This window comes from Naegleria gruberi (assembly GCF_000004985.1).
Source record: "Naegleria gruberi genomic scaffold NAEGRscaffold_50, whole genome shotgun sequence".
Taxonomy (NCBI): Eukaryota; Heterolobosea; class Eutetramitea; order Acrasida; family Naegleriidae; genus Naegleria; species Naegleria gruberi.
Window position 1 is genome coordinate 445,171 of NW_003163277.1, and position 20,575 is coordinate 465,745.

The window sequence follows — 20,575 nt, forward strand, 5'->3', positions numbered from 1 at the left end:
GTTGATTGCATTAACCAATGTCTTTTGATCTCTCATTCCTCTCTCATGGACCAATAAAACTTGTTGAACAGTTGATGAATCACAGTTTTCCAATTTCAAATAAGTACGAATCTTTCGGAACAGAATATCCTTGATCTTCTCTGTAGCTCCAATCTTGATAGATGGAGGACCAGAAATTGTTGTGGATGGGGAAGTGTCCATCATGGAAAGGGTGAGTGGGTGGTTATTGTTGATCATCACAAATATTATAATTTGTCTGGTTGAGTAGTTGTTGTTGATTTGTTTTTTTTGATTTTGAAAATTGTGTGATGTGGAGAATTCCCAATTAAAAACCCAAATTTTTGTTTTCCAGATCAAAAGAACGAGAATATTTGTTTCTCTCAACAAATCTCAAAAGAGGCAATGAGAACAAAACCATTTTACAGTACCAATTACATTCAGTAGAATATTTGGATAATCACAATTGATCTCAACAAGGGATATTCATCTAATAATCGGTAGTGTTAGCCCAATTTGTTCCCCATTGATTGGCGAGTGTTTTCTTCTCCACATACTTTTTATCATCAATTGATTAACCCCCTCTTTGTATTGTTCCTCCTCTTCGGAAGAATGATATCAACATGTATTACTCTAGAGAATCATATTAAGTGTTATTGTGATTTCTTAAGGGATTTTTTTTTCTTCTAAACAACATACCTCATCCTTTTGGATGAAGAATATGAGTAGGCTTTTGTCTATTAGGTGACAATTATCAACGGTGTTTTATAGTTCCATATCCAAACACCTTATTTTCTTAGTGATGTTAATTGTTTCATTTCACTTATATATTTGGCTCCTTCATCACCAATTCGATTGTTATATATTTGAAGTGATGTCAATCGTTTCATTTCACTTATGAATTTGGCTCCTTCATCACCAATTTCATTGCCACCAATATTAAGCGATGTTAATTGTTTCATTTCACTTATATATTTGGCTCCTTCTCCACTAATTAAATTGTTAGATATACAGAGTGATGTCAATTGTTTCAGTTCACTAATAGACCTAGCTCCTTCATCACCAATTAGATTGTTATATGTATGAAGTGATGTCAATCGTTTCATTTCACTTATGAATTTGGCTCCTTCTACACCAATTCGATTGCTATAGTATTAAGTGATGTTAATTGTTTCATTTCACTTATCAATTTAGCTCCTTCATCACCAATTCATTGCCACCAATATTAAGCGATGTTAATTGTTTCATTTCACTTATATATTTGGCTCCTTCATCACCAATTCGATTGTTATATATTTGAAGTGATGTCAATCGTTTCATTCCACTAATTAATTTAGCTCCTTCATCACCAATTTCATTGACACCAATATTAAGTGATGTTAATTGTTTCATTCCACTAATTAATTTGGCTCCTTCATCACCAATTCGATTGTTATATATATGAAGTGATGTCAATCGTTTCATTCCACTAATTAATTTAGCTCCTTCATCACCAATTTGATTGCCACCAATATCAAGTGATGTTAATTGTTTCATTTCACTTATATATTTGGCTCCTTCATCACCAATTCGATTGTTATATGTATGAAGTGATGTTAATTGTTTCATTTCACTTATCAATTTAGCTCCTTTTATACCAATTCGATTGCCACCAATATTAAGCGATGTTAATTGTTTCATTTCATTTATATATTTGGCTCCTACATCACCAATTCGATTGTTATATATATTAAGTGATGTTAATTGTTTCATTTCACTTATGAATTCTGCTCTTTCAAAAGAGTCAAGCAACCAACTAGAAAATTTAACATTAACAATACTATTCATAAATTGACTTTTCATGAATAATTCAACTCGTTTCTCTGTAAATTTCTTTTTAAATTTAATAACAAGTTTTGAACGTTCCCTGATCACATTAAAGAATTGTTTTGAAATTAAAGTACAATTATTTAAAATAAACCACGAATCATCAAGCATTGAAATTATTTCAAAACAAACATCATATGAAAATATTTCTTTTTCGAGTTTCACAAACTTTGCTTTCTCTTCCATATTATTATTATTGTTAGTGAATATTTCCTCCGAATTAATGAATTGATGATTTTCAAAATCTTGTCTGTTTCGTTTGCTCATTTTTTTTTAATTAAAACTAATTTGGTGTCAATCCAAAATCAATAATCTTAATAATTCCTCTAATTTTCATGCGAATTTAAATTCACACTCCAAAAATTTGAACCTTATAACTTGGCACAGTTTTCATTTTTTTTAATTCATCAAACCTCTTCATCATTTCATGTTTTTAACGTGCTTTTACGGAAAAAAGTATTAATAAAAATGACAAAACGATCCATTGAAGAAAATTGCTCATCTTCAAAGAAGATAAAGATTCAAGATCATGTAAATCACATTTCGGAAGATGTTTGGAGTCAAACCATTTTCCCATTTCTTGATGGCAATGAATTATTTAAATCAATAAGATTAGTTTCGTTTCTGTGGAATAATCTTGTTTTGGCCACTCGATGTAATATTCAAGTTTATTTTCCAGGTTTCACAATGGAGGAAGTAGAACGAACTGTTGTCCAATTAAAAGAATGGGAATTTTCTGATAGAGAAACCTATGAGGTAACAAGTTTTAAATATTCGAATGATAAAGAGCATTGTAAACGAGTGAGAGAATTTATTCAAAGTGGAGAGGAAGGTAAATTCAAAAATGTTACTGGAATTACTTTCAAGAGTAAAATTCATCCATGCTTCTTTGAAAAGATTTTCAGTTTGGATTGGCAACATTTGAAAACTCTCAATTTGAGTAATAATACTCTCAATGCTGAGGGAGCAAAGTTTTTAGCAAATGGAAATATGAATCTAACACAATTGAATTTGTCAAATAATTCCATTGGTAATGAAGGTATTGGCTATTTATCAAAGAGTTCAATTGTTAAAGGGCTAACTTTATTGAATGTATTGTGTAATAATATTGATAATGAAGGAGCACAATATTTACAAGGTGATAATTTTAAAAATCTAACCCAATTGAATTTTCAAACTTTATCATCTAGAGGAAATCGTTATCTTGCCATGACTGCTCACTTTTGTGGAGTTACACCATTCACTATTCATCCTTTTGATAATACTGATGATTTGAAGGAGTATCTCTTTAACTATTACATTAAGTATTGGAATCAATATGCAGGTGAAGTATTGGGTCTCTCTAAAAATGATGACAAACAGGTACTGAAAGAAAAGATTTATCCATTACCTTTTGAAAGAATTGCTGGGTTGGCAGTTGGTGAAGTTGGTGGAATGGTTTATAATGAATGTGAAACAGAGGCTGTTGTTGGAATAGTTTATGGTCAGGAGATTAATGAAGAGAATTTGGCCAAAACTAACGAATCAACACCATTTGTTATTGTTGAAAAGCTTGATGGTTATTCCCATGAATGTACTTATTGTATTGGAAAGTCTAAGCTTGAAGAAAGATTGGCAAAAGAAGAATACGAAGAAGATGAACTTGAAGAACTTGAAGGAGATTCCAAAACATTCAAACAAATAGCAAGTTTGCTTCAATCAGGTATTGATAATGATGATGGAAGAGACATTTTTCTGGCTTTTTTCATTGGTGAAATTGTTGATGGTACATTTGTAGAGCTAAAGAAAAAACAATTAAATTATTGATACGAATATAATCCTGATAAATATCACTCTACTTAGTGGTGATGGTAAACTCCTGATTAAGGCTCAATTCCTTAAAGAAACCTTGCCGCCAAAATTTTAATAAATTTTAAATTCAAAAAAATGAAACAATCAAAAAATGAAGAAGAACACACCGAGAAGATTCATATCGGAATGTTGGAAGAACAATTTAATAAATGTAATTTAAAGGTTTTTAAAGAAAGTCCCATGGTTGATGATACTATTGAAGGATGGCTTGATATTGTAAGAAAACAAAATAAGTGGTTGTATAATATAGAGTCAGGTGAGAGTGAATATCATACAGTTTCACATCTTTTAGAACGATTTTATCCAAAGAAATTTCAAAAGGAATTTGAAGCAATTTGTAAATTTGTGGCAGATGAAAATAATTTAATATGTATAACTGAATTGTTTGAACTTGATATTTGGCTCCAAAACTCTGCTCCATATTTCTTTAAATGTATAACAATGAAATATAGTGATTATCGTAAAATAGCCAATTTAGTTGAATTTAAGGACTGGGTAAGAGCTGCAGATGAATTGAGGGAATATGTCAATTATTTTCAAGAAAATTCCAATAACATTAATAATAGAGAGGATTTCTTCAAGTACAGATTAAATTGGTTAATATCATTAACAGATACAGGTAATAACGTATATTTTGATTATTGTGTTGAACTTGGCGATAATATCAAAATTAATACTGATATTTGTATAGACAATGGTGATTCAAGGATTTATATCGTGTTTGCAAATTCCAATATGGATGATGCATTTAATTGTGAAGAATTTCACAAAACAATAATGTTGACAATACTAACACCAATATTATTAAGACAACAAGTGCTTTCATTTATTTGCTGCAAAACGTTTGCATATTATTTTAATTTTTATTCGGATGGTTCTTTTATAATGGGTAAAATAGATTTGACAAATGTGAATGGAATGTTTGAAATATTTAGTGAAATATCATGTTCTTGTAATCGTGGTCAGTGTATGATATCATTTAATCTTGTCAAGAAACGATTGGAACAAAAAGAGACTAACAACATTAAAGGAATTGAAAAATCACACAAAACTAGTAAACTAAACAATATTAATAATCAATCAAAAAGAAAAATATTAGGAGATATGTCTAATTGCATTAAATAAGAATTAATTCAATCTTAAAAGATCTTTCATATGAGAGGAGTTTCGATTGGAATCGATTGATTTGATGGAATGGTGTTGGAACATGCCAAATTGTGTGGAGGATCATCAATAAAAATCCATTTTCAATGAATTCCAGTTATTTAAATTTGAGGTTTATTGGGTTTCTTCTTCTTCGCCTGAACTGGCATCCTCTTCTCCTTGAGCATCTCCTGAGGCATTTTCTTCAGTACCCTTTTTCTTTTTTCGTTTTCTGACTCTCTTCTTCTTTTTCTTTTCAATAACCATGTCATAATTTGGAGGTGGTGGAGCATTCTTATTAGGTAAAGGATCAGTCTTACCAGAAAAGATATTCACAACAACTGTCTTAACATTGGCATTTGAGGCTGGTTGTGGAGAGAAATTACTTCCTGAAGTTGGTCCATGTGGAACATCAGATGTTTTTCCTCTCAAATGAGGAGGAACATAGGCAGAAACCTTTTGAGCGGATGCAGGTTGAGATTGGAATTGAGAAGGCTTAGTATTTGAGGTAGATGAAGCTCCATTAACAACACCTTGATTAAGAGCTCTTGGGGAAGGTGGACGATTCTTGTATCTATTTGAAGAAACAGGTCTAATAATTGCATGATATAAAAAGTCATCTTGCAAAGTAAGGTTGTACATTAATTGGCCATTATACTTGTAAATTTGGAATTTGTTAGCAACACGCAACTTTGGGAAGTGAGTTCCAACAATAAATAATCTAGAGTCTGGAGACCAATGAGCAAAGGTTGGTTCAGAAGCTTGATTAATACCCATTAAACGTTTTCTTTCTCTATCAAAGAAGAGGAGGGTACCAGTGAAACCACCAAAACCAGCCAAAACTAAAAATCTACCATGAGGGGAGTAGAAAATCTTGTTAACTTTCCAATTGGATGTATTTTCTTGTTGTTGTAAAAATTCAAAGATTGGTTGAGATTGTGCGTCAAACAAAGTTGCTCTCATGTTTGGTCCAGAATAACCATAAATGGCAACAAACTCATTACCTCTTGGAGACCATTGTAAATCGTGAACAGGTCCTTCTTCTGTTAATTGAATATCCTTAGAAAGATTTCCATTTGATCTAACATAATAAAGCTTATTTTCACCATAGTAACTCTTGTCGCTTTGATCAGTATTTGTTGTGGTATAGACAAGTAACGCAGTACCAACCTTATTCCAACGCATTTCAACAGAATCTACATCATGTGAAAAATGTTTGGTGGCAGTTGGACGCTTAACATTTGGTAATTTGTACAATCTAACACTGTTTTGTTCAGTTGACTTGTTGGTGTTATAAGTATAAATAGCAAAAGTACTCTTTGGAGAAAGGGCAAATGCGTGAACCTTTCTTTGGATAACAATATCACTTCTTGGTTGGAAACTAATTTTCTTTTCAGGTGTTTCTTCAACATTATAGAAAATGACACTTTCTTCAGATGGATCAAAATAAGCCATTAAAGTTTCATCTTCATTCCATTGAATAACAGGCCATAATCCATTTTCTGTTGGTTTGTGAGAAAACTTCATAAGTAAATGATCCTTTTCATTAAGTTCAATAAGAGTAGAGTTTGGTAAATTCAAAGATGGAACACCACTTTCTGTTATAGTAGTATCTTGCTTTAACTTCCAAATTCTCAAGTTAAACTTTAAAAGATTTTCATCTTGCTCGCTGCTTGGTTCTCCATTCCACTTTCCCAATGTAATTAAATAACTATTACAAGGTGAAAAGTGCACTTTTGTGATGGCAACTTCTCTTGGTTGAGTAAGAATATATTTCATTTCTCCAGTAAATGTGTCCGAAATAAAGAGTCTTGAAATTTTCTTATCATTTGGAGAGAAAGGATCAATCTTATCAAGATAGGCCAAGTATGCTCCATCATCTGAGTAAATTAAAAAGTCAGATGATTGTGTGCTAATTGGCTTTTCAGAAGGAATAAGTTCAATCTTATCAGCTGTTGATGTTGATTGTTGTTGGTCTTGATAACGCACAGAATAGCTACAAATACCCTTGGATTTTGTATTTACTATAAAATTATAATAATAATATTAATAAAACTATTGTATCATACAAAATACTTACCAACTAATTGAATTTCTGGTTCGTCAACAATAACACCCAGGTTTTCCATTTGCTTATATCCTTCAGCATCTTCGTCAAAAGCTGCTTGTTGAGAAGTTGTATTTTGAGATACAGCTTCTTTTGGTGGAGTTTGTTGAATTGGCTTTTTAGGTTGATTAGTGTTATTATTATTATTGGAGGAGACAGGTGTTGTATTACTATTCTTCTTTGGCTGTTGTTGTCCTTGTTGAGGAGGTTTGGTATTTTGTGAAGGAGGAGCACGACCACTATTATTACTGCTGGCCGATTGTTGTTGATTTCGGCTCTGATTCCTATTATTATTGTTGTTACCCCCAGAAGCTGGCATGGAGCGGAATTGGTTTTGACTCATTTTTTCACAACAATATTTTGTTCATCATCTATGTGCTGCTTGTTTTCTGCTTACGCTGCCATTACCTTCTCTCTCTTCATCAGCACAAAGAATCCAACTCGACAAACATTACAAAAGAAAGTTTTTTGAATATTCGTAAGGCAAAGAGAGAATCTTTTCAAGATAACATTATTTTACATTGTTGGGCAATTTTGAATTGGTTCATTTAAATGTTGTTTGTTAATTATTAGTATTTTTCTCATGTATTAGCTGCATGATAAGAAGATTATCATATATTCGGGTAGTTTTCATAAAAAGATTAAAATTAATTTGGTCTCTGAAGTTTGCTGCAAGCTACAATTTTGGCGCCTTTTTCATAACAGTCAAATTAAAAAGAAATGAAAAACAACGGACGGCAGCCTCTATCACTCTCAAATACGAGTGGTGGTGGAGGTGGGTTGAGATCCGCCTCATCCTCAATAGTGATGAATAATAGTGGTCGTCCTTCATCAGCACCTTATGGTAGAACACCAACATCAGCCACTAGTAGAAATTCCTTCCTCAATTCTTTTGACAGAAACTCAACTTTGAATAGTAGCAGTCATCAACAACAGGCAACGAGGAATGGAACACCTAATTCCATCGTTACAAATCCCAATTCAAATATAAATCTTAATAATTTGGAGAGTATGAGCGAGAGTGATGCCATTATTACATTATTGACAAGTTTTCTTGCCGAAGGAGAACGTTACATGAAAACAAGAGAATGGGATAAAGCAATTGTTTCTTTTACAAAAGCTTTGGAGGATGAACCAATGAACAAGTATGCTTATATTTGCAGATCGAAATGTTTTACTAATATTGGAGAATTTGATAAAGCAATTGAGGATGCGGAAAAGGCTTTGGAAATTGATCCAAAATATCATCGAGCATTTCTAGCAAAGGCAGAGTGTTTATATTCATCAGGAAAATTTGAGTATGCTCTTGTATATTATTATAAGGGATATGACCTTCGAAAGGATATTGAGGATTTTAAGAAGGGTATTAGAAAAGCCAAAATTGCAATTAATGAATCTATTGAACAGGATGAAATTGACAGAGCATACAAGAAGGGATCGGATTCATTGAATTCATCTCGGTTGGGAAGTTTGAGCTCATCAAGACCAGGTTCAGCATCTAGTACTTTTTCTTCAAGACCAGGTTCTGCCACGTCAAGGCTCTATCAGACTCAGACGAGAAAAGTTGTCACTCCTAGGGATGTTCATTCGGGTTATACATTACCTGCCAAAAATCAGCTCAATAAGAATAGACCTTCATCAGCTGGCAGTACTCTTTCAAGGACAGTTCAACGTCCCGCTTCTGCAGGATCTTCAAGGCAACAATATAATCCATCATTCACACCCAAACCCCCCATTCCTAGACCAATGTCAGCCTCAACAACTAGACCATCAAGTGCAAGAACCACCTATTCTGGCACCAGTAGACCAATGTCAGCAACAAGGCCAAAGAGTGCCAATGTAAATAGAAAAGAAAGATTTCTCCTTGGAGAATTTACCAAAGATGAGGATTATCTCAATAATCTTTTGAACGATCAATGTAAGTAATTGGTTTAAGCAGTATTCCTAATCATTGTTAAAGCATTGAGGAAATCAATAACTGGTGACGCTACAAAAGGTCACACTGAAATTGTTAATATTGTACAAGATACTTTGGATTATTTGGATAAACGAAAAGAATTTTGGCGACATTCAATTACAACAGGTTCGACCACTTCTGCTATTCACGTAACACCAACACCACAAATAGTCAACGTTTTTAATCCCTTTAGAAGAGATATGTTTCAGTCGACAGTCACTAGGCCTAAATCTGCTTCGCTTTCAAATATGTCAATCTCCTCAATGTCACCTTCTAAGAAATATGAATTATTCATATAAATTTGAATCTAAATTATTTATTAAGTTATTGATTTGTAATCTTAATAACAAGGTAATCAGCTAACAGGCTTTTAACCTCACTAAAATTAATAATTCGAAAAAGCAAATTTTTATTCATGGAATAATAGAGTAACATCACACAATTCGTGTCGTTTGATTGAGGGAATTTGCAAACTCAAATATTTTTCCTCTTCATTTCGATCTTCCAACATTTGTATGGTTTTCAAATCCTCGTGTACTGTTTCGTCATTGCTAAAATTCTTCTTCAATAATTCCAAACAGAAACGTTTATATAACAGCAGATTAGCTTTATCCAAAATCTCAGCACTGTTTTTAATATTACTAGATAATTGATCATAGCTTTCTACAGGGAAGTTCTGCTCAATTTCTTCATAAATAACAAGAGTAAGATGGTTGATATAGATAAAAGGTTCCTTTGCTATTAAAATTGATGGCAGTGGACCGAATTTGAAGGCCTCTAATAGAGACAATAAATAATAATACAAAGCAAAGAGAAGAGTTTTTCCATTTGAACCATCCATTCCACAATTTTGATAATCAATAATTCTATTCATCAGAGTTCTTAGAAAAAAGTTTTTACGTATCAATAGTGAGTGATTGTAGTTTGAGGATGCTGTTGATTTACCAAGGTTTGTTAAAATAGCTCCAAGTCGAGAATAGAACTCGTCCACTCCAAAATGAAATTCCAATTCTGCAACTGATAATGCATGATTTGTTTGCAATTTAACAAACTCTATTCCATTACTAATACTAGATACTAGAGCATCATCATTTAGAATAGATTTAAAATATTTGATTTTTGAAAATTGTAGAAATTGCTTGATGGATTGCATGTCACAATTGGTTTGTTGTGAGATAGTTTTTACAAAATCTCTATCCGACATATTTACATAATCTTTAGTTGCTCTATCACCAAATGTCTCTACATAATTATCAATCATGGTAATCAAAGACTCTGATTTTTGAGAGGAGGAATTCAATTCTTGAATAATTTTAGATAACAAGCATTCAAAAATCCACTCCTGATAATTTGGATTTATAAATCCATTATTTCTCTCAATTATTTCATCCAACAGTGTCTTACAATACTGAAATGAAATATTTGATTGTTCATCCTCCCACAAGTAATAATAAATTTTCCCCAACATTCCATAAACATCGATCATATTCCTCTTTACAACATCTATTAATTTATCATCCTGAATTAAATCAATGCATTTCAAGATATTTTCATAGTATTCAATACATCCTTCCAACATTCTGGCATCTTCCAAAGTAAACGCAAAATAATTATTGGTTCTTCCTCGTACTCTCTTTTCGAGAGCAACATCCATACGCAATTTAACTAAATGATTAAATCTAATGATATTATAGGCTTGATTTTCCAATACTTCAGGTTCAGTTAGACCCTGTTCCCGTTCTATATATATAATTCCAATCACAACATCATTTTATTATATTATTAAATATTAATTTAAATATTAAATAAAAATTACAAACCTTCGTAAGATATGAAGGATTCATGTTGATTAAATAGAAATTTGATTGTTTTGGATGCATCACCATTGGCAAAAGATACCCGATCGACTAAATCTGGCCAATCATAATTATTCAAATCTTGTTCAAAATTCATATCAAACTCTGAGGGATCCATGATGAGGCGAGTTGTGGTATTTTTTTTGTAATGTTAAAGATGGTCAACTGATAATGATTATAATAATTGTTTTATTGCAATTCACAATCTTCGAACACTTCACAATACTGTTTAGCAATTTCCATAGTATTTTCAATTGGAACAAAGTGAACATTAGGATAGGATGGAGCTACGAATTGCTCAATTAGACTTGTACATTCTGTAGCGTATTCAAAGACTTCCAAGCTTGGTGGGAGAACAAGTTCTGTAAGAATATTTGAGGAAGACTGATCTGTGGAAAAGTCAAAGTGCCAAGCTAATTTTTTGAGATTTGTAAAATTTGCAATGGATCGAAGAATAGAAATGTCATTGTAAACATATGATCCAGTTCTAATTGTGAGCTCCTTCAAGTTTGGACTCTCGCTTGTGAGAACTTGAATCACTTCATCTCTCAAAGCGTTTTGTGCAATATTTAAACAGTCTACTTGTTTAAAGAAGGAAAGACCATTCGAATTAAATGTCATGTACTCATAAATGCTACCAGCCGGTGTTGCCATGTAACAATCAATTTTCTTGGCTGGTTTCTCAAGGAAATATTGGTAAGCTGAGGCACCAAGTGCTTTCTCAACAAGGTCCATAACATGTACCCTGTATTGGGTTGGCATAAAGAGTTTTCCCTTAAGAGTAGTGGTGTTTACCTTCTTTAAATGCATATCTACATTATTGAATATACTATACAGTGATATTTTGAAAACTTCCTCATTGGCAATACTTCTCATTGCAATTTCTCTCCAATACTTTCCAGTCCTTGATAGTAAAACTCTGTTATGAACTGGTAAGAATGAGAATATTAATTCTGTACAATTATCATCCAATAGACGATAAATAAAACATGATACAATATTTGTGTTAGGATTCATTCGTTGGGCCTTTTTGAGATTTTCTGATTTTTCCTTTTCCATTCCTTTTCTCCCATAAGCATAGGCCAACATCTTGTAGACTTCATCGGTTTCGTTCAATGTTTGAGCATGTAAAAAGTCTTGCAGTGCCAAATCAACTTCATGACTGTAGAAATAGGAAAGACCTCTATTGAAAATGTAATGGTAAATGTTTGAGTTGCTTTCACCCATTTCAATAGCCTTTGAGTAATATTTGATAGAGTCATGGTAATACGTGGAGAAATAATAAGAAATACCAGCTCTATAATACAATTCTTCAAGAGAAATCATCGAAGAGTGTTGTTGGTTTGAAGTTGGTTCAATATTTTCCTCTTGTTGATGAGAATTCATTCCCAATTTACCCAAGAGTTTTTTGTGAGCTGACTTGAAATAGGTCTTTGTTTGTTCGTGAATTTCAGTCAAATTCTCAATAACCTTCTCTGATCGATGTTTCATTTCATGTTGAATTTCGAATATTTTCTTTTCCAATAAAATTGATTTTTCATCTTGATCTTCTTTGAATTCAATAGCACTTTTGAATGCATGAGCTGATTCCAAATAATCACCAAGCATGTACAGAATGAAACCTTCGAAATATTGAACTACATAAGTTTCCTTCAAAGTATAGTCCAAATAAATAGCAAGTTTGATGTCTTGCAATGCCTTTTCAAACTTATTCGAAGAAATTCTTACTACTGATCTCTGCAAATACAAGATGGCATCTTCGGTTGAAATGATGCTCTGATTTGATTGATCTTCTTTTTCCTGCACCATTCCTTCACTAATCTTCATCTTTCCCATCAATGATTTCTCAGCCTTGTATTGCTTTCTGTACAAAATTCTTTCCTTCAATTCTTCTTTAAATTGTTTTCTTTTGGTTCTGATACCTTCATCGAGGTTTTTATTATGTTGTCGGATTCGACGCTTCATATCTATGGCTTTGTAGTGCATTCTATCCAACGAACTTGCTGCCATCAAAATTGGAAAGAAGAGAATTGCAAAAGGACCAGTCGGAATTGGAACTGAGCCACACATTTTTTTTCAGTTGTTGATGAACTTTAAACTTCAAGTATTATTATTAATAATTGTTGTAGATTTCATCATCATGATTTGGATAACGTTGATGAGAGTGTCCTTTATTTTTTTGGCGCTCAAAGAAATCGTTACACATTCGTGAAAAAATTAATAAAAAAAATAAGAACAAAACCTCTTCTGGTTCGAGCCTCTGAGTGTTTGGAACAAGTTTTGTCTTCACATATTTTTGTTCCGTAATAATCATCATCATGATGTCCAATAACAATAGTATTTGCAATGGATGTTCCTCCACAACCACTACCACGATCAATAATAATTCACGTTTCCTCTCTCCAACAGCCTCCTCTGCAGCCAGAAGAAGAGAAACCCTGCTGAGTACTCCAAAGAAAGCTCCACTCAATTCAGCACCATCATCATCATCAGTTACTCATCCATCATGTAATGTAGCCATGGATGAGAAACAATCTTCATCAAAGAAGAATCATCTCATTCATACCCCACCTCCAAATCATCACCATCATCAACATTCAATTATCAAACATACAAATTCTGTACCATCGAAGAGAGGAACACTATTGTACGATCCAAAGAATGCTCCATCAACAGTCTCTAAATCAAGTTCTAAAACTACACATCAATTAAAACCACAACCATTGCCTCCTACATTTGCCTCACCTCCAAAGAGGAATACAACAGTTAATTTCCACTCACCTCGATCAAAAGCTCCAATTCTCAGAACACCTAAATCTCCACCAAATAATTATATTCCTGAAAATCAGAGAGAGGCTTGGTCTAATTTACAAACTTTGGGTGTGATGAGTCCATATTCTAAGAGCTTATTTAGTCCATCATGTCCAGAAACTCCATTCTACAAGAAACAAGGTAGATTTGGTAATATTATTCTTCAAACATCACTTTCTAAAATGACAAAGGGAATTATGCTTGATAATGAGGAATATTTGACAGTTGGCTGTTATACACAATGTAATATTAGAGTTAATCACAAATGTCTTCTCAAGTTTGATCCTGATTATGATGAAGAAGGTTATCCATGTATATTTTTATGTGTTTATGAAGGAGCAAGTTTAATCAAGCTTAATGGAGAAATTCTGGAAGGATTAATTGAGGATGATATGGATGGAATTTTGTTAAAACACGACGATGAGGTTAGAATTATAGACAAGTTGTTTTACTATGAGAATTTGAATCAATACGAAAGAGAAAAGATGAAACTGGTTAGAGAAGTTGTTTCACAATTGCCATTATTTGATGCTGAGAAGGAAAATCAACCAAATCGTATCAATTCTACACCAAAAAAGGAGAATGTTGATGCTAAAACTGAATTATTCAGCCCTCCTCCAACAGGTTTTCCAACCTATGTTGATACCCCTAAGAGAAAACAGTCAATCACCACTAAGAGAACTTCAAACGTTTCTGCTTATGGATTCCAAATGAATGCTACTTCTTTGGGATCATTTTCAGTTGCCACTGATTCATCCCTTATCTATGATTGCAATAATGAGAATATGACCTCCACAGGTAGAAAGTCTGTATCATTTGGAGAGTCTGAAGTTGTTGTTTACAAACCTTCACACGAGCCAAGAAGAGTTTCAGCCAGATTACAAATTGATGACGATCTTTCCACATCTATGAATGATGATTCTACTATTTCTTTTGGATGTGATAATTCAATGCACGTTGATGATGTAACCATTACACAAAGTAATTTGACAAGTTTAAGTAACCTTTGCCAAATTATTTGCCTCCAAGAAGACCAACAATGTACAGTGCAACCTGTAATTGATACTGGAAAGCCACCAGTTCTTGATTGTGATGATATAGATTTATTAATCGATGATACTTTTAGCCAACCAAATGTTGAAACTAACAATGTTGAGCCAGTTTCCTCAATGGCTATGGATGAGTCACCGGAGCTTTCCCCAAATAAGGAACCAATTATAGATGAAGATTCTGTTGATGCTATTCCAACACCATCAAGCTCTCATTCATCAAAAGCATCCAATTCAAGTTGTAAGAAGAGGACACCACATGTTTATACCTCTTCTGATTCCGAGTCTGATATGTCTAGTTGTAAGAAGTCTGTTCTTTCTGAGGAAGATGAACGTTTTCTCAACGAAAGATTTGATTAGCAGCAATCCAAAGAGATTAAGAGAGGATGAATTAGAAGAAATGAATGCACCAAAAAAACGAAAGGAAAGCGTGAGGAGAATTCTTGATTTTAGCAACAATAATGAAACGGTTGAGGAAATTGAGGTTGTTGAGAAACGAACTCGTGTTCCAAGAAGAAGACCAAAGCCAACTCAAAAATAAAACCTTTCGTTTTGGGTTGTCTGTTTCTGGCCGACTTACTTTCTAATATTCCTCCACACCAACCTACTCAAACTAACCCACAACAACCCACCATTCAGCCCACCATGTTTGAAATGCATTTCACACAACAAATTCCAACCACACTTCCATGGAAAGTGCAATTAACACATGATCCAACTTACAAAGAGGCAACCTTCGGTTATCCCATAACAAACTGTGGGAAGATCTTTCTAATATTATCAGTGATGAATACAAGATGGTATTTACTAATAGTGTACTAATATTGTAATCTATGACAAATTTTAAGCCACTTTTAGTCTATCCTATCTTGTTTACAATAGATTTAACACTTGTGATCCGTTGTAATCCTTCTTATCACTGACTGTTTTGCAATATTTAAACGAATCAAAAAGACTGATTTTCTTATTCACACAAAAACAAAAATGTCATTGGAAGGTCTTCTCTATCCTGATAACGGTCATCGTACAGATCGTCTTAACACACTCATTAACGATACATCCTTGTTTTACAATGAGTCCTCTAGATATTTTGAAGAAATCCAACAAAAGGTAACTAAAGCCAGTACCCTTATTCAAGGTTTGTATGCAAAATTGAGTCTTCCACCACCACCAATGTCATCAATTCAACTTACTGTTCAGACAGGTGGTGTAGGAGAAGATACCAAATTTGCAATGAAAGGTGTTGCCAGTTTGATCACAGCCATTGGAGTAGGTAAATTTGTAAGTGCCCAACTCGAGAGAGCAGCTATCAGCTACTTGGTAGCCACAGGCAGAATTGGTATTGCAGCATTCGCTCAAGTTGTTGGTTTACCAACTTGGATGAGGGTTGTATGTTTCACAGGTGCTGGTGGTGCCTCTATTGTTCTTTCTCTCGTATTGACTGCTGTCATTGATAGTATTGATGGTGCTGTTTGTAGAAGCAACTTGAGAAACTCAATTAACATTCAAGTACCTGCTCGTGCCTCAATTTACAAGGCCAACAGATTGAATGCTAAATTGTTCGAGGATCTATCCAACTATGTTGCTGTACTCAAATCAATGAAACAAAATGGTTGTACAGAGGAACAATTAGAGAATGCACAAAATAACTTTGCACAACGTGTCAAAAAACATGCCAAACAGCTTGACAATGATGATCAAGGCACAATCAATAACTTGAAAATCCTCGATCAAGATCGTGCTAGTTGGACAAACGAAGACCCAACTGTTGCAGTACCAATTGTCGTTTATCAGGACACTTCAAACACCAACATGCAAGCTGTTCAAAATGTTGGTGATGATGTTGTTCCAATAGTTGTTGCTGATAATGCTGCTGAAAAGAAGGATCATGCCAAGATTAAGAAAATATTGCTCTCACTTGGTTATACTGCTGACCAATTAGAAAAAAAAGAAAAGTAACAAGGAAGTGAGACTGATTTATATGAAATTTTCCAGTTTCGTGTTGAATATACTTTTTGTTCACATTAATATCACAATAAATATTTATATTATATTATATATTGCATAAGTTGCATTGTTCCTTCTTTTGAGAAATTAAATAATGCAAATACTTTATCATAAAAGTAACATTGTTCAATGTCTGTATAGTATTGAACGATGCTATTCAACACCGTCAAGCTCGTTCCTCTTATTCTAACTTTCTAATAGAACTTTATTAGATGAATATCCTTCCTGAAAACTAAATATGAAATTCTCCATTTATACATATTTGGAAATATATTGGTATTCGAACTGCATTCCAAATTCATGAATGGAAGGCAAAAAGTTTTTTCTGACATTTCTAGAAAGTGAGTTTGCAAGGCTGTAACACTAAAACCAAGCTTTAAAGTTTTTGCTATTTGACAGGATAATTTTCAACGACAAACAAAATGAATCCACAACAACCATTATCTTTGTTTCCTCCACACGAAACTAATCAAACTAACTCACAACAATCAACCACTATTCAGCCCACTATGATTGAAATGCATGCATCCACATACGAAACTCAAATCATTTCACAACCAATTCATCCAACTACACTTCCATGTCAAGTACAATCCAAACCAATCAATCCTAAAACACATGATCCAACTCAATTACAAAGTGGCAACCAATTTGGTTATCCCATAACAAACTATGGAGTACCTTTAGAATATTATCAACAAAATCCACCTCCATTGGCTGGCCAATTTGAAAGATTATTCCAACCAATTCCAGATCAGAAAGGCATTCAAATAACTCAATCTGATGAAGGTCAAACATTTCTCATTACTGCAATGGTTTGCTGTTGTCCATGTGCAACAGGTTACGTTTTTTGTTCTTCATGTTGTTGTAAAGGAGGAACTCATTCCATTGGACATACATCATCACCAAGTTGTGATACCTGTGATCGTTGCTGTGATTGCAGTGGTGCTTGTGATACTGCAGCATCATTTATAGTTCTGATCATTATGGCAATTATTGCAATTTTAATCTTGACAGCATTAGTGTCAATTCCAATAATTTTACTTGCTTTACCATTTTATTTGTTGTGGAAACTTTACACATTGAAATCTGTCAAAATTCTTCTCAATGAAGAACGAAGAGAAATTATTGTAACGACAAGAGGAAAATATTTCAAAAAGGATGAAATTCTATCTGAAACAATCATTCCATTTCATAATATTTTGGAAATTTCTGTTGTGGAATTGGATAAAAAGCATTTCATTGTTGCCAAATGTAAAGGAGATACCAAGATTAACTTTACTCAATTTATTACTGACATTTCAGAAAAGGAACTTCAAAAGGGAGTTCAATTCTTAAAGAACTATTTCTCATTGCACGGTGTTGCTGCATTTCAAACAGCAGAGCTTCCATAATAAAATTGTTATTTATGAAAAACAAAGTCACAACTCTGGTCAACCACGAGCAAGGATTATTGTGGATGTTTGGCAACTGAACTAAAGTTCACTTTGAATTGCATTCTCACTGTTATCGAAATATATCTAGTCCAAATAATACTTTAAACATTATTAACTAATTTTTGCCTTTGATTATTGATATCTCAGAGATTCACTAAACGTGGCATCCAAAGTATTGACACTCCATTCTATAATCAAATAAATCTTGGGAAAAAACAAGATAAAATCCATTCGATTTGATTGCTTCCTTTTGAATTTCCTTGTCGTTTTGGAATTCTTCATCTACTTTTTTCAAAACTGTACCATTTAATCCAACAGCAAGCTTTACGCACTCTATTGAATCCATCATACTTTGTGGTAAAAGTGAATATTTGAATCCTTTTTTAAGGAGCTTCATTAGAAACTCCTCGTCATCATAATAGTCAGATTCTATAATGAAGGATATATCACTATAATTGTTGGGATTGAAAAATTCGAGGACAAAATCTCTATCATCCGTAAACATTTCAGGTAGCAAGCCAATATCTAGCTCTGCATTTTTCTTTGCTTGTATTATAAAGTCTCTATCCGTTTTAAGAAGATCATCTGCATAACGTATCATACTTCCATCAGATTTCAGTGCTGCCATTACAACTTCCTTATCAGATTTGAAAGTGTCTGCCAATTTGATAATTTTGCCAGTGATTGCCAAGCATTTGAATAGGAATTCTCTATCATCCATCAATAATCTAATAGGGATATATCGGTAGATAGATGTATTAAATTTCAATGCTTCTAAAATAAAGTCTTTATCGTTTCTCAACCGACTTGTCACAAATTGGAAAGCATTATCTGTTATTGTTATGCATTTTAACATGTAATCAGAATTGTCTCTGAGCTCCTCACAATCATAAAACTTGTCATGGAGATAGTTTCTTCCTGATACATGCTCATTTTGTAGAATTTGTTGTACGGCTTCAATCATGAACTCTCTATCATTCAACAATTTAGGAGAAATATATTGTATTAAATCAATGTCAAAAAGTAGAGACTTGATAGCTAACTCCTTATCATCGTTAATATTATTCAATTGATTCTTCATTTTTTCTTTCATTTCATTAAGGATTTCATGTCTTGTTAATGTACCATTCCTGTAAAGCTTAATAGATGTCGGATTAAATGCAACAATATCCATAATGAAATTCTTGTCAGTACGTAACTCCTCAGGTACCAAGACCATAGCAAACGGTGTTAGCTTGGCCAATTCGAGGATAAACTGTCGATCTGATTTCAATTTGCTTCCCACACAAACACATGCCTCAATAGTAAACTTGAATTTCTTGAATAGATTAATCATAAATTTGTAATCATTCCTTAAACGTTCAGAAACCCTCATAAAGTCCACCACTCTCACTGTGCCATCACTTGTAATATTCTGAAGAACATGCTCTTCATCATCCAATAATTCTTCCTCAGAGAAACAAATCCTATTCATAAAATCTGGTAATTCAAATCCATCCACTTCACACGAGCAGTCCTCATCCTGGTTACGGGTACATGTTAACATATTCGATACAGTTTCCATACTTTTGGCTAGAATGAGCAAACTAGGTTGTTTCGATTCATCTGATAATTTAATAATCCTGTCCATTATTTCAAATAAGAACATTGGCTTTCTAAGAATTGGATGCAAATTATTGAATAAATCCTCACTCAATTTCAACTTTCCCGAATTCAATGTATGAATAATAAATTCAGCATCCTTACAAAATTCAATCGGAATGTACTTTAAAGGATTTTTCATACATTCATATCGATATTCAAACCACTTAATTTTCCCCTTTGTTTGCATTTGAAATTTGTTATAAAGTAATTGTTGATAATCAACAACATGACAATGATCAGCATCATCACATCTTGTATAAAAATCATTCAATAATAATATTACATTCTCGGAACGATCATCATGATTTACGTGTTCGGAATTAAAATTGGCAATTTTACTTGCTGGAAAATCAAAGGATTTGTGATCGGCTTTTCTTTTCATTTTTTTTAATATTAAATGACAGTGTCAATCCATTTTCGATAATTGAAATTAATCTGTAATCATTCAAAGACTTGAATATTTGAGAAGATGAATGGTGAAATTGTGAATTTGTGAAACGCTTTTGATGATTTGGAACAAAGAGTGGATGCATCCATAGTTTAATTTCCACTAACTTAAAAAATGGAACAACTTCAACTAACAATACAAAAGAAGGTAAAATATTATTTAACCATTGCAGACAAGAACCTCCACAAACAAATATCGCAAATGGTAGAAAACGGAGGAGGGATTATTGTTGATGATATAGATGCTAACACGATTATAGTTACTGACGAAAAGGAAAAAAATTTATTTGATCCGACTCAGCATATGCTAATACAAATGTAAGTTTTAATTGCCAAATTGTTCATCTTTAAGTAATAAGCGTAAGAGAGAAGAGGATGATTTTGTCTCCAACCAATCTGAGAGG

The 20,575-nt window shown here is 33.1% G+C and overlaps 12 protein-coding genes across 12 annotated transcripts; 6 read left to right on the top strand and 6 right to left on the bottom strand.

Moving 5' to 3' along the window:
* Positions 1-785: 785 nt before the first annotated feature.
* NAEGRDRAFT_72039 (uncharacterized protein) lies at positions 786-1,103 on the bottom strand (the record flags this gene model as incomplete). Its single annotated transcript, XM_002672942.1, has 1 exon — positions 786-1,103. One exon carries the CDS (start codon positions 1,101-1,103, stop codon positions 786-788), a length of 318 nt encoding a protein of 105 aa, XP_002672988.1.
* Positions 1,104-1,182: 79 nt separating this feature from the next.
* Positions 1,183-2,130, bottom strand: NAEGRDRAFT_72040 (uncharacterized protein; the record flags this gene model as incomplete). Its single annotated transcript, XM_002672943.1, has 1 exon — positions 1,183-2,130. The coding sequence occupies one exon, from the start codon at positions 2,128-2,130 to the stop codon at positions 1,183-1,185; it is 948 nt and encodes a 315-aa protein (XP_002672989.1).
* A 201-nt stretch (positions 2,131-2,331) lies between these two features.
* On the top strand, positions 2,332-3,669 carry NAEGRDRAFT_72041 (uncharacterized protein; the record flags this gene model as incomplete). Its single annotated transcript, XM_002672865.1, has 1 exon — positions 2,332-3,669. One exon carries the CDS (start codon positions 2,332-2,334, stop codon positions 3,667-3,669), a length of 1,338 nt encoding a protein of 445 aa, XP_002672911.1.
* Positions 3,670-3,789: 120 nt separating this feature from the next.
* On the top strand, positions 3,790-4,839 carry NAEGRDRAFT_72042 (uncharacterized protein; the record flags this gene model as incomplete). The annotated part of the gene is made up of 1 exon (XM_002672866.1): positions 3,790-4,839. The coding sequence occupies one exon, from the start codon at positions 3,790-3,792 to the stop codon at positions 4,837-4,839; it is 1,050 nt and encodes a 349-aa protein (XP_002672912.1).
* Positions 4,840-4,969: 130 nt separating this feature from the next.
* NAEGRDRAFT_81106 (eukaryotic translation initiation factor 3 subunit 9-like protein) lies at positions 4,970-7,311 on the bottom strand. Its single transcript, XM_002672944.1, has 2 exons — positions 6,938-7,311; positions 4,970-6,881 (listed from the first exon to the last, which is right to left on the bottom strand). The coding sequence occupies exons 1-2, from the start codon at positions 7,305-7,307 to the stop codon at positions 4,993-4,995; spliced, it is 2,259 nt and encodes a 752-aa protein (XP_002672990.1). The 5' UTR covers positions 7,308-7,311; the 3' UTR covers positions 4,970-4,992.
* A 460-nt stretch (positions 7,312-7,771) lies between these two features.
* NAEGRDRAFT_51971 (uncharacterized protein) lies at positions 7,772-8,890 on the top strand (the record flags this gene model as incomplete). The annotated part of the gene is made up of 1 exon (XM_002672867.1): positions 7,772-8,890. The coding sequence occupies one exon, from the start codon at positions 7,772-7,774 to the stop codon at positions 8,888-8,890; it is 1,119 nt and encodes a 372-aa protein (XP_002672913.1).
* A 440-nt stretch (positions 8,891-9,330) lies between these two features.
* Positions 9,331-10,575, bottom strand: NAEGRDRAFT_72045 (uncharacterized protein; the record flags this gene model as incomplete). The annotated part of the gene is made up of 1 exon (XM_002672945.1): positions 9,331-10,575. One exon carries the CDS (start codon positions 10,573-10,575, stop codon positions 9,331-9,333), a length of 1,245 nt encoding a protein of 414 aa, XP_002672991.1.
* A 391-nt stretch (positions 10,576-10,966) lies between these two features.
* Positions 10,967-12,847, bottom strand: NAEGRDRAFT_72046 (TPR domain-containing protein; the record flags this gene model as incomplete). Its single annotated transcript, XM_002672946.1, has 1 exon — positions 10,967-12,847. The coding sequence occupies one exon, from the start codon at positions 12,845-12,847 to the stop codon at positions 10,967-10,969; it is 1,881 nt and encodes a 626-aa protein (XP_002672992.1).
* Positions 12,848-13,095: 248 nt separating this feature from the next.
* Positions 13,096-14,997, top strand: NAEGRDRAFT_51974 (uncharacterized protein; the record flags this gene model as incomplete). Its single annotated transcript, XM_002672868.1, has 1 exon — positions 13,096-14,997. One exon carries the CDS (start codon positions 13,096-13,098, stop codon positions 14,995-14,997), a length of 1,902 nt encoding a protein of 633 aa, XP_002672914.1.
* Positions 14,998-15,621: 624 nt separating this feature from the next.
* Positions 15,622-16,596, top strand: NAEGRDRAFT_51975 (uncharacterized protein; the record flags this gene model as incomplete). Its single annotated transcript, XM_002672869.1, has 1 exon — positions 15,622-16,596. One exon carries the CDS (start codon positions 15,622-15,624, stop codon positions 16,594-16,596), a length of 975 nt encoding a protein of 324 aa, XP_002672915.1.
* A 470-nt stretch (positions 16,597-17,066) lies between these two features.
* On the top strand, positions 17,067-18,038 carry NAEGRDRAFT_72049 (uncharacterized protein; the record flags this gene model as incomplete). The annotated part of the gene is made up of 1 exon (XM_002672870.1): positions 17,067-18,038. One exon carries the CDS (start codon positions 17,067-17,069, stop codon positions 18,036-18,038), a length of 972 nt encoding a protein of 323 aa, XP_002672916.1.
* Positions 18,035-20,106, bottom strand: NAEGRDRAFT_59125 (uncharacterized protein; the record flags this gene model as incomplete). Its single annotated transcript, XM_002672947.1, has 1 exon — positions 18,035-20,106. One exon carries the CDS (start codon positions 20,104-20,106, stop codon positions 18,235-18,237), a length of 1,872 nt encoding a protein of 623 aa, XP_002672993.1. The 3' UTR covers positions 18,035-18,234.
* Between the last annotated feature and the right edge of the window lie 469 nt (positions 20,107-20,575).